The sequence below is a fragment of the Mirounga leonina genome, unplaced genomic scaffold (genome assembly GCF_011800145.1).
Source record: "Mirounga leonina isolate KUSES-001 unplaced genomic scaffold, KU_Mleo_1.0 Mir_200, whole genome shotgun sequence".
NCBI lineage: Eukaryota > Metazoa > Chordata > Mammalia > Carnivora > Phocidae > Mirounga > Mirounga leonina.
The window spans coordinates 9,912,445-9,923,921 of NW_023270503.1; the positions used below are offsets into that span (position 1 = coordinate 9,912,445).

The following is an 11,477-nucleotide window of genomic DNA, read 5'->3' on the forward strand; positions in this document are numbered from 1 at the left end:
TGCAACTGAGCCTTTCTAGCTTTTCCTCTGCATCCATCCCAAGGTCTGGAGTGGCCTGGCCTTTACATTTCCTTCCAGTCCTGAGGGCTCTATTAACAGTATGTTTCCAGGTTTAGTGCCTTCTGATTCAACACCCTGGGTCTAGCTGGGAGCTAAAAATACCATCCTTTCCAGCTGATCTGCCCTAATCACAATAGCACCAACACTTTAAATAGCTTTTCTGTGCCAGAGTAGACATTTTGACAGATGGAACTAACACTCTGAGGGCTATAGGAAGTCACAGGCTTTAAGGACTTTACCAACCTAGCCTTCTGCCTTTTCTTTTGCTCTTGCATTTCTTTCTAGAGAAGAAACAAGAAACCCTCTTCCCAAGCCTTAATAATTAATCAGATCTTAATAGAAAGGTATGTACGTAGGGGTGCTTGTGGTACCACTAGTTGTATAATATTAGAAAATTTTAAATCTTGAAGGCACTAACGTATGGGCCTCCCTGCTTCCTAGCACTTGTCATCTCTTTTGGTGTCAAGAGTTCTGCATGAATCTGTTTTGCAGCCTACCATGATAGCTACGTTTGAGGTTAGCATATGTCTGGGACCACTGTCTTAACTGCACAAGAACTAGTTGTAGCTCTAGAAAGGAAATCTTTCTGGCAAGCAGTCTACAAGCATGTTTTTTTAAATTGTTTATTCTGAAAAGCTCAGTGGCATATTGTGTCTCTAAACACTAGTTAGGCACTACAGTAAGGGACGGATCTTTCTTCTGGTGTGGGGACTTAGGTAGGGGTGAGTTCTGTTTCTCTGGTTTGCTGTAATCCTCCCTTCTTTGGGACATTTCATAAATGAAATGCTTCGCTGGCCAGCACTTAAATATAGTTTGGTTGCTCAAGCAGTAAAAAGTGTTGTTTTTGGCAGTCATACTAGTTTTGGATTTGGTTGGCCCCAAGTGCAAATTTCCCCTTTCCACTCTCTAATACGAGTACCATCCTCCCTCTTACTGCTTCTGGAAGAAATGTGACCTTAGCTAAAGTAGGAAGATGAAGACCACATTCACACCTCCTTAGAGTTTAGGCCCCAGACTCAAAGAGCCAACTTTGGGAAAGAAGACGAACCAGAAGAAATCACAACTGGAAGCAAATATAAACCTATTTGACATCTTTTCTTACTCTCTCCTTTGGGGCAGAGCTCCATGTCTTTACATTTCCTTCTCATTCTCAGATTCTCACAACAGTGGTAAGATTACATCTGATTTCCCAGGAGTTCAGGTGTGTAAAAGGAAAAACTATGATATCTTGTCAAGAAGTGTATCCCAGTCAAGAGGCACTTGGCTGGCTCAGTCGGAAGAGCATGCGATTCTTGTCCTCAGGGTCGTGAGTTTGAGCCCAGCGCTGGATGTAGAGATTACTAAAAAAAAATAAATAAATAGGGGCGCCTGGGTGGCTCAGTTGTTAAGCGTCTGCCTTTGGCTCAGGTCATGATCCCAGGGTCCTGGGATCGAGCCCTGCATCGGGCACCCTGCTCTGCGGGAAGCCTGCTTCTCCCTCTCCCACTCACCCTGCTTGTGTTCCTGCTGTCGCTCTCTCTCTATGTCAAATAAATAAATAAAATATTTAAAAAATAAATAAACAAACAAACTTAAAAAAAATGTATCTCAGTGTGGCTGGGAAGCCTCCTTACATCTGGTTCCCGTTGGTATTCTTAACTGGAACATTTAGCATAGTCTCATTACCCTTTCATCTCTATATCCTCAAGCTAAACCTAATATCTAAGATTTATAAAAATTGGGCGCCTGGGTGGCTCAGTTGGTTGGGCATCTGCCTTTGGCTCGGGTCATGATCCCAGGGTCCTGGGATTGAGTCCCATGCCAGGCTCCCTGCTTAGCGGGGGCCTGCTTCTCCCTCTGCCTGCCACTCTCCCTGCTTGTGCGCTCTCTCTCTCTCTCTCTCAAACAAAATCTTTAAAAAAAAAAATTGACTCACACATACTTATGTTCTAGAGCCCTCCCTTCATTTAGTCTTCTGGTAGAAATTCTGTACAGCCATTCTGTAGGAGCAGAGCCAGGTCTCTGGCCAGAATGTTTCCTAAATGAATAAAAGTTTACCTTCATTCAACTTGTTTGTTCTACCTGGCTGTTTGCCCCGTTTTCTAATTTTGGAAGGCTGAATGTGTTTGTGTGCTTCCATTTCTTAGCCTGTCCTCTCTTCCGTAAGTGGTGACATGACGAGAAGTCTGTAGGAACTTGGGCTTTGCTATATCCACGGTCTAGAATATGTCTGTGCCTGTACAGCAAGGCGGCTTTTCAGTAAAGGCTCCTGTGTGTGTGTTCTGTTTCCTTGGAAATGGGCAGGAGCCTTGAAAGTTAGGAATGGATTTTACAACTTAAAACAAGCCCCCCATGTGCCTGGGTGGCTCAGTCGTTAAGTGTCTGCCTTCGGCTCAGGTCATGATCCTGGGGTCCTGGGATTGAGCCCCGCATTGGGCTCCCTGCTCAGCGGGAAGCCTGCTTCTCCCTCTCCCACTTCCCCTGCTTGTGTTCCCTCTCTCGCTGTGTCTCTCTCTGTCAAATAAATAAATAAAAAATCTTAAAAAAAAAAAAAAACAAGCCCCCCATGTCTTAAAACAAGACATTCCTGTCAAAACGCATTAGCCAAACTCCAGCTGGTGGTGTTGCCTAGCAACTCAGTCTAAGCTGCAAGAGCCCTTCATTATGGGAACCAAGGTGGCAGAACTGCCTGACCCCTGAGAAGGTGATTAAAAAGCACGTGGAGGCCCCCTCCTCCACGTATTGCATATAACAACCCAGAGATAGACTTTTGAGCTCCTCAAAGATAGCCGGTTCTTAAGCTATAGCTGCTCTGCTTGTTGTTGGTGAAAACCTTGGAGGGAAAAGGCAAAGAGTCAAGTCACAACTAAATGTGGTGCAAATGTTTAGTGACTGGCCTTTTGTGCCTCCTCCCCTGAGCTCTCATTGGTTTGAATGTGAGGAAAAGACATGAGAGGAAGAACTGCTTCCAAAATTAGCCAGCATCCAAGCAGGTGGGGGTTTCTAATGCCAATGGCAGTACATCTAGCCCGGCATCTCCAGCCCCAGAGTCAGAGGCTTCTTCACGGGGGTTGATGGCAAGTACCTCTTATATCCCAGGTACCGTGGGAGGCACAGCGATGAAAAACGCCAGGGTCCCTGTGCTCAGAGAGCTTCTCTAGGAGAGCAGGGAGGCCAGCCATCATGGCATCCTTTTCCTAGAGAGCACAACAGAATAGGATGGATTTTTATGTGGAGAACTCCTGAAGTCAGCACAAGTAATTTCGAATTCTCATCAGAAATGAACATCCTAAACTTATCAACAAAGAAGCAGTGTCTATCATCTCTATTCTTCAAGTTTCTTTTTCTGATGCTTCGGCATCTCTCCTCTTAGCAGTGAGAGAACAAGGAGAGCGAAATGACCTTTCATTGCAGACCTTCATGTCTCTTTGATGTGGTAGTCACAGGGAGGACCCCAAACACCAACCTGTTCTCACCCTGGGTTGGTGACTCCAGAGGCCTCTGCTATGACAGCTCAGGGTATATAGAGCCTGGTGACAGTCATCTTAGCGCAACTTCGTGCTTTCTTAGTCTTTTGTTGAGACTTTTTCTTTATTTATTTGGAGGTATGATATTCCCTGCAGGCTTAAGAAATCTTTTTTTTTTTTAAGGATCCAGGTTAATAAACTTGACTTGCAGGATTTCTGCAACTCTGTGCCCTTTTCTGATCCTGGCACATGAGTCCAGAGTGGCTCACAGTGAAGTAGAGAGTAAATGTGGATTTGGTCATCAGTCTGTGTGTCCCTTTGGTCATCAGTCTGTGTATCCCTGTAGCTCTGGGATCAGTGTTCCAGAAATGAATGCCAACACGGCAGTCACCGTGGCACCACCCATACACTCATTGCTGTCCTTGCCCTCTTCGGAGTATTTTTATCTGTGTAGCACCTAGTTTAAGACTACCCACTCTGCGGGGCACCTGGGTGGCTCAGTCGTTAAGCGTCTGCCTTCGGCTCAGGTCATGATCCCAGGGTCCTGGGATCGAGCCCCACATCGGGCTCCCTGCTCTGCGGGAAGCCTGCTTCTCCCTCTCCCACTTCCCCTGCTTGTGTTCCCTCTCTCACTGTGTCTCTCTCTGTCAAATAAATAAATAAAATCTTTAAAAAAAAAAAAAAAGATTACCCACTCTGCTGACCCGCCATAATCTCCACAGGTAATATTTTCACTAGTGTTTAGTTGCACCTTACTCTGTTTTCTGTCCTGGAATCTGTTAGGCACTTCCGGAGCCTCTTCCTCACCCTGTGCTATTGTGGGAGAAGGGCCTTCTGAAATGTGTGCGTGCGTGTGTGCGTGACGGCACTTCTCAGGAGACTATGTACACGTGTAACCTGGCTCGTAAGGATGTCAGAAAAGTGCATTTGTTTGATACTTTAATTGAAGGTGTTGAATTTTGAATCTGTGTTCCTAGACACTGTTTCCAGCAAATTGCAAAACAACAATGTTTATACTATTGCCAAGAGGAATGTGGAAGGGCAGGACATGCTGTACCAATCCCTGAAGCTCACGAATGGTATTTGGATTTTGGCTGAGCTACGTATCCAGCCAGGAAACCCAAATTATACGGTAAGTCCTTTCTCGAGGTAGATGAGATGGGTTCTTAGCATGGTGGAAAGACCTGGAGGAGGCGCTTCACACCCCAGATAGCCAAAACAAGCAGTCAATCAAGAAGTCCCCAGTGACCTCCTTGGAAGACCTTCCCTAAGGAGTGCAGCGGTACTCCTTCCCCTGGTATATGCTGAGTGACTCACAGTACTGTGCATGTGGTGCTCTGACAAGCTGCTCTCAGAGAGGGTTGTCTCCATAGCTCATTTCAAGAAGGCCTTCTTTCCTGCCTTTAAGAGTTCATGACCTAAGGCTGTCAGAGTCCTAGACACATGAGCCTTTTTTTTAGCAGCATGTATGCCCCAAAGACCGTGCTGAGAAAGGTGAGGCAAACTGGGGCACACCTTTGGAAGGCTGCAAGGGGACTGTAGTTTGGAAAAACTCCTTCAGGACCATACTGGACTAAAATTAAAATCCTGGCAATATTTTTAGAGCAGGAGCGATTGCCTTGAACAACAAAGACTACACTGCAGGCACCGGACATGTGTTTGCTGTTGTGAAGTGTGATCTCCCAATAGGATGCTGCCTGTCATCGCCTGTTGTAAAATAAAAGCCCTTGGGTTGGGGACAATATCTTATTCTTCGGTTATCTTTGAAGCTTCTTAGGCTGTTTTGAAGGAAGGGACGGAAGAGAATACCGTTCAATATTGAATAACTGAGGAAGCTGAACAGAAGACTAAGGGGGCATTTTAGCCATTTAGCTGAGAAAAGCCTATGACCGCATTCCTTTATTTTAACAGCCAAGTCTGTTTTCATTAGCATTCATCAAGGGAATAGTACCACCCAAAACTGAGAATTCTTGATGTTTTCCCCACTAGTTCCCTCCCTTGAAGCAGCTGGGAGAGAGAGAGAGAGAGAGAGAGAGTGTGTGTGTGTGTGTGCGCGCACGCATGCTCGGTCCTATCAAGCTAGATTTTTGTGAGTGGGAAACTTCAGGCTTCCTCCATGAAGTAGACACTCCTCCCACCCACCTTGTCCTCCAACAGTCTTGTCTTTTTTGGAAAGAAACTACCCCATCATTTACTTTGAGTTCCCTAAGAAAGGAAAAAGCCCTTCTGTGCTGTTCCTGGAAGGGCTGGTCTTCACTGTAAAATCAAGGTCTTGTAAAATAACTCCCATTTTCTTCCTTAGAAATGTGCTCAAAGAGAGAGAGTGTGTGTGTGTTTTGTTTTGTTTATCATCCACCATCTTATTGTATACAATCTTTCATCTCAGCTAAGTTAAAGAAGCTGATTACTCCTAGTATGCAGATGAGGAAACCAAAGTTAAGAATGATTAGCGACTTGGATCACCTGGGTGGCTCAGTTAGTTCAAGTGTCCGACTTGATTTTGGCTCAGGTCATGATCTCAGGGTTGTGAGATCGAGCCCTATATTGGGCTCCGTGCTGGGCGTGGAGGCTACTTACGATTCTCTCCCTCTCCCCCTAGGCACCCTCTCTCCCCATCTCTTAAAAAAAAAAAAAAAAAAAAGAATGATTAGCAACTTTTTCCAGGATCATGTAATTTGTTGGTAGGTGTGTTGTGCTTAGAATTCAGGTTATCTCTTGACCCTTCCTACCATATTCATTGTAAGGATAGCGAGAATTTTGAGAAGGACCTCTTAATGTCACCGTCTTAAACATAATTTAAAATTTCTTAACTTTTTATTTTGAAATAATTTGAGACCCACAAAAAAATTTTAAAATAGTTCCAAGTTCCCATGTATCCTTCACCCAGTTTTCCCCATTGATAACATCTTACACACCCATAGTACATTTTTTTTTTCTTTTTCTTTTTTTAAGTAGGCTCCATGCCCAACATGGGGTTGAACTCATGACCTGGAGATGGAGCGTTGCATGCTCTACCAGCTGAGCCAGCCAGGCGCCCCCATACTACATTTTCAAACAGGGGATTGATGTTGGTACGACACTATTAGCTAAACTATAGACCTTACTCAGATTTTTCCAAGTCGTACATTACTATATTTTGTTGTTGATGGTGGTGGTCTGGGAGTGTACAGCACTGTGCAGTCTCATCACGTGTGTGTAGACTTGTATAACCACCACCACCGTCAGGACATAGAACCATTCCATCACCATGGACAAATTCTGTTCTTGCTTTCCCTTTATAGACTCTCACCCAGCCCTAAGCCCTGGCAACCACTGATGTTTTCTCCATTACTATAATTTTGTCATGTTGAGAGTGTTATATAAATTTAAATTCTTACAGTGTGAAACCTTTTTTGAGATTTATTTTTCCCATTTAGCACCATACCCTTGACGTTCATCCAGGTTGTTAGTGTGTATCTGTAGTTCTTTTTTATGACCAAGTAGTGGTCCCCCATATGGATATACCATAGCTTACCCATTCACCTGTTGAAGGACATTTCTTCACCTACATAAATATTTTTTTTCATCTTAACAGTTTTTATTTAAAGTCGTATATAAGATTACTTCACTCCTGCTCCTTCTCAGTTGTTTCTTCTTTATATTTGCCCTTTTCCTTTCCTACTTGGTGAGATTTGGCTTTCTGTTCGAGGATCTTTTTGCGGTCTTTGTACACTTAGAGCCTAGTGCTAACCACCTTGCCAGGGTGAGTGTCCACATGGACAGTTGTCCATCCGCCTTCTCTCGCTGCGCTCGTTCAGTGTAGATGACGTATTTCTTCCTGTAAACCTGGACGACTTTGCCAATTTGCTGACCTCTGTAAAGTGTCCTCACACAACCTGTACTTCATCATGCTTTCGGATGGGCATGGATTGCACATTGTACTTCTGTCTCAGCTCTTTGGAAAGCAGGGAAGACATAATCTTCCTGCAAATGTGGGAGGGTGCATTGAAATGCCTTTTACGGTTACTGCTCTGGTCAGAAGTCACAAAGGGATTGAACTTCATTTGGCTGCTGGTGCTTCAGTAAGGGCTGCAAAAGGAAAGGGCCCCCTATATATTTTTTTAATTTTTATTTTGAGATAATTATAGGTTTATGTGCAGTTGTAAGAAATAATCCAGTGGGATTTTGTCCTCATGGTGCCTTTTTTTTTTAAAGATTTATTTATTTGAGAGAGCAAGAGTAGGGGGAGAGGGAGAGGGAGGGAGAGAATCTTAAGCAGATTCCCCGCTGAACATAGAGCCCAGCGTGGGGCTTGATCTCATGACCTTGAGGTCATGACCTGAGCCAAAATCAGGAGTTGGATGCTTAACCCACTGAGCCACCCAGGTGCCCTGACTCACGGTGCCTTTTTATAGCCACACCCACCTCCCTTCTTTCCTTATATTTATAAATGGTAAATTTGTTTATACTTCCTTGCCCTCTTTCCTGTTTTCCATCCATCTGGTGACTGGGTTCCTTCTGCCCACAGAACAATCCAAATTTTCCCTCACAGCATCTGACACAGACCTAATCCATTCACCTAAATGGTGCTGCAGACTTCAGAATCCCTTGGGCCCCTTCCCTTCTCTCCATCACCCTAAACACCCATTACAATATTGATCTGTCTCCAGTATTGAGGAGGAAGGAAATCTGGTTGAGCCAGTACTAATAGCAGGAGGACCAGTGGTCCCTTAGCCTCCTAAGAGGTTAATAAATTATTCCCACCCCCCACCCAGTCCTTATAGTATTTAAACGTTTATCCTATAAGGATGAGGCCCCATCATTCCAAGTAACTACATCTTATTTGGAAAGATAAATTGTCTCTGGTGGGAAAGTGTTCCAGACTGTAAACCAGAAGTGGATGTGTTAAGTCCTTGGCTTACTTAGCCATGAGAGGTGATTCTTCTTTCCTTGATGGGTCTAGTTGGGTGACATTCCTGAGTGGTTGGTATTAAAGATGTGTCGCATAAATAGACCAGCAGTTCAAAAGTTAAAACCCTAGTAAGGTCTCTTTTCCCTTAGGAGTCATACAAAATGAGACCCAGAGTCCTAGCTTTATTTTATAAGTCAAATTATTTAGCTGCTTTGTTCTTTATGTATGTTTCCCTTTTTTACTTTCTTCAGTAATTAGCAAAATCCTTTTTCTTTTCTTTTTTTTTAAATTCATTCTAGCTTGTCTTAGCTGTACTAGTTGGAAAGCAAGGATGAGTTTAAGTCTAAACCTGACCCTTTGTTAAAGGTTGGCATGGCTTGGCAGGCCAGGGTTGGGTTGGGGGTAGTATGATATAAGGGGAGAGAGAGGGAGAGATTGATTCTTCCTCATCAACACCCCCCCCAGAGAGCAGCAGAAACTCAAGAGTCCAGGCCTGATCAGTCCATGACTACTCCCCCCCCCCCCCCCCCCCAGTGCTAGCCTTGGCAGATCGGGTTTTTGTAGAGGAAGGCAACATTTCCTTATCAGTCATGAACCAAAAAAAAAAAAAAAAAAAAATCAGTCTCCCAACTGGTAGATCTTCAAGTATTGTTACAAAGATATGGAAGAAATATTTTGGGGGGAGAGGAACCACCCCTCTTTAGTCTGAGAGTTAACTCCCAAAGGCTGTTCTTATTCTTTTTAGCTTCCTCTCCTCCTCCTCTTCTGAACCCACTTACTCTCCCCAAGAATTTTCCTCAACACTGACAGTGGAGAGACTGTGGAGGAGGATTGCCTCTATAGGGAGCTTGAAAGTCAGGGACATGCCTATAGCTGCTGCTTTGACCGAAGTAGGGAGCTGTTTTCTATGCATATTTATACTCTTAAAGTAGTTGGGGTTTTTTGTTTGGGAGTTTGTGTGTGTGTGTGTGTGTGTGTGTGTTTTTACATTTGTCAGAATTGTCTTCCTGATTAATGTCAAGCAGCAACTTTGGAAGTGCCTTAGAAACTGACTATTAAAGCTGTAAATAAATAGAGCCTCTTTTGATGTTCTTTTGTTTGGTTGGTTTTGTTTTATTTTTTGCCTTTTGGGTTTTTTTTAAGTAATCTCTGTGCCCAAGGTGGGGCTAGAACTCACAACCCTGAGATCAAGAGTTACATGCTCTACCAATTGAGCCAGCCAGGCGCCCCTGTTCTTTGTATTTTTTAAATTTGACTTTCAGTTTGAGGATGTGAGTTTTTTCAAGAAATTCAGGGCTGACCAATATCTTGATATTTTTGCCAAAAATATTCTCACCTTTTGTGTACTGTGTGAAATCATCTGGTGTCTCTGAGAATAAAGAGGTAAAATAATCTCAAATCTCATAGGGCTATGTGGCGAAAGACAACTTCTGCCTGTCTGCCCTAATAAAGGCGGACAGTGGTGTCTGTAATGCAGAAAGCAAACGTTAAATTTTCTGGTTCTAAACGCAGTTTGCAGGCTTCTACTGTTATGTTATTGTCAATAATATTTGTCCTAATCTGATAAGAAGATTTCAAATCTGGGTTTAAGTTTTGTGCTCATTGACCCCCAAAGTGAAAACCTCAGTGTTCAACACTGAAATTGTGTTAACTGTTTCCGTGTTGGGTTGGTGACTGTGAGGCTGGAAGAAGCGAGGCGGCAGGAGTGTCCGTTTTGCCTGTTGGAGGAGGCTGCAGGTACATGAGGAAGCTGTTGCCAGGAATTGCTGTCTGCTTATACTAAGTCTCTTGTGTTCTTGTTTTCCTTCCCTCGCAGCGTGTTTGCTGTCCTCAGTGTAATACAGAAAGGACCTCACTTTTATTTCTCTCGATTGTACACCCTCCTGGACTGGGCCTGACCTAAGCATCCTTGTTTGAGTGGGAGGCTGGGGCAGGCAGCTGAAGTGACCCCCAGCGAGTTAGGGTTTAGCCCTTCCTTTCTCATTTGGTAATAACCCCTGTGACTCTTAGCAAAGCCTTGGAGCAGCTGTGCCCCTACAGTCAGGGGTTTTGCTGTGTTTAGTATTACTCTTGGTATTTAGTGTCAGTATTCCTAACTTCATGGTCCCACAGAGAATGTAGATGGAAACACAGCACAACTTGACATTGATTAAATTGAAAATGTAAAACCCATAGAACTTCTTAACAGAATCTCCTGGTTTGGCTTCTCAGTGATAGAAGCTCCTCTCTCTTTGAATCAGAAAGAGATTTTCTTGAACTGAGTCTTGGATACCTTTTGAGCTCATGCCAGCCTCCATCCTAATCTTCTCCTTTTCCTCCTAACAGCTGTCGCTGAAATGTAGAGCTCCCGAAGTCTCTCAGTACATCTATCAGGTCTACGACAGCATTTTGAAAAACTAATGGACTGGTCCGGGGCCCTCCGGCCACCCTGTGATTGGTGCAAGCCAAGAACTCTTAACTGGAAGAAATCATATTGCCGTGTAGAATCTGAACCCAAACACACTGAGGCCGCCCACCAAGGTAGTGACTAGTCTAACCTGTGCTAACATTAGGGCACAACCTCTTGGATAATTTTAGCTTCCTGTGAAAATTTGTAACCACTGCTTCGATCACACCCCACCTCTTGCCACCTGCCTCTGCGATCTGTCCTTACTTGTGAGCTTCTCCATAGTGTAGTTTGATATTTTGTAATTGAGAGCTCATTTCAAAAGCAGAAAAAGACAAAAAATATTAAAGCAAGGAAAAGTGTCACTGAAACATAAACTGCACTTTATTGTATTATATTTTTGTACATATGAGAAGTGGAGGGAATAGCGTATCTGGTAGAAAGTGTGAAAACAACCGACCGCCATGAACCGCACAGTCCTGGAGGAAGAGACACGGTCCTTTGCCCACCCTGGGAGGGGTTCTCTTATCTGTGGCAACCTTGTCCCTGGTTATGTGGGTTTTCACTTTTTTTTCTCTCTCCAAACTCCCTTTCCTTGTGATTACACCTAACCCGTCCTATCGTCTCATTTTATGGCTCTGCAGTCGGGAATGGGGGTCTTCCTTGAAGGGGGCTTCAGGGGGCAGGAAATAGG

The 11,477-nt window shown here is 44.0% G+C and overlaps 1 protein-coding gene and 1 pseudogene across 3 annotated transcripts in view; one reads left to right on the forward strand and one right to left on the reverse strand.

Annotated features, from left to right (window-relative positions):
- Positions 1-11,160, forward strand: part of AP2B1 (adaptor related protein complex 2 subunit beta 1) — a 127,685-nt gene extending 116,525 nt beyond the window's left edge. For all 3 annotated transcript variants that reach the window (XM_035026589.1, XM_035026591.1, XM_035026590.1), the window contains 2 exons: positions 4,484-4,638; positions 10,723-11,160. In XM_035026589.1, the coding sequence (XP_034882480.1) occupies positions 4,484-4,638; positions 10,723-10,797 (230 nt within the window). In that variant the 3' untranslated portion in view covers positions 10,798-11,160. The remainder of the gene's footprint in view (positions 1-4,483; positions 4,639-10,722) is intronic.
- Positions 7,111-7,709, reverse strand: LOC118024629 (annotated as a pseudogene).
- Positions 11,161-11,477: the final 317 nt, after the last annotated feature.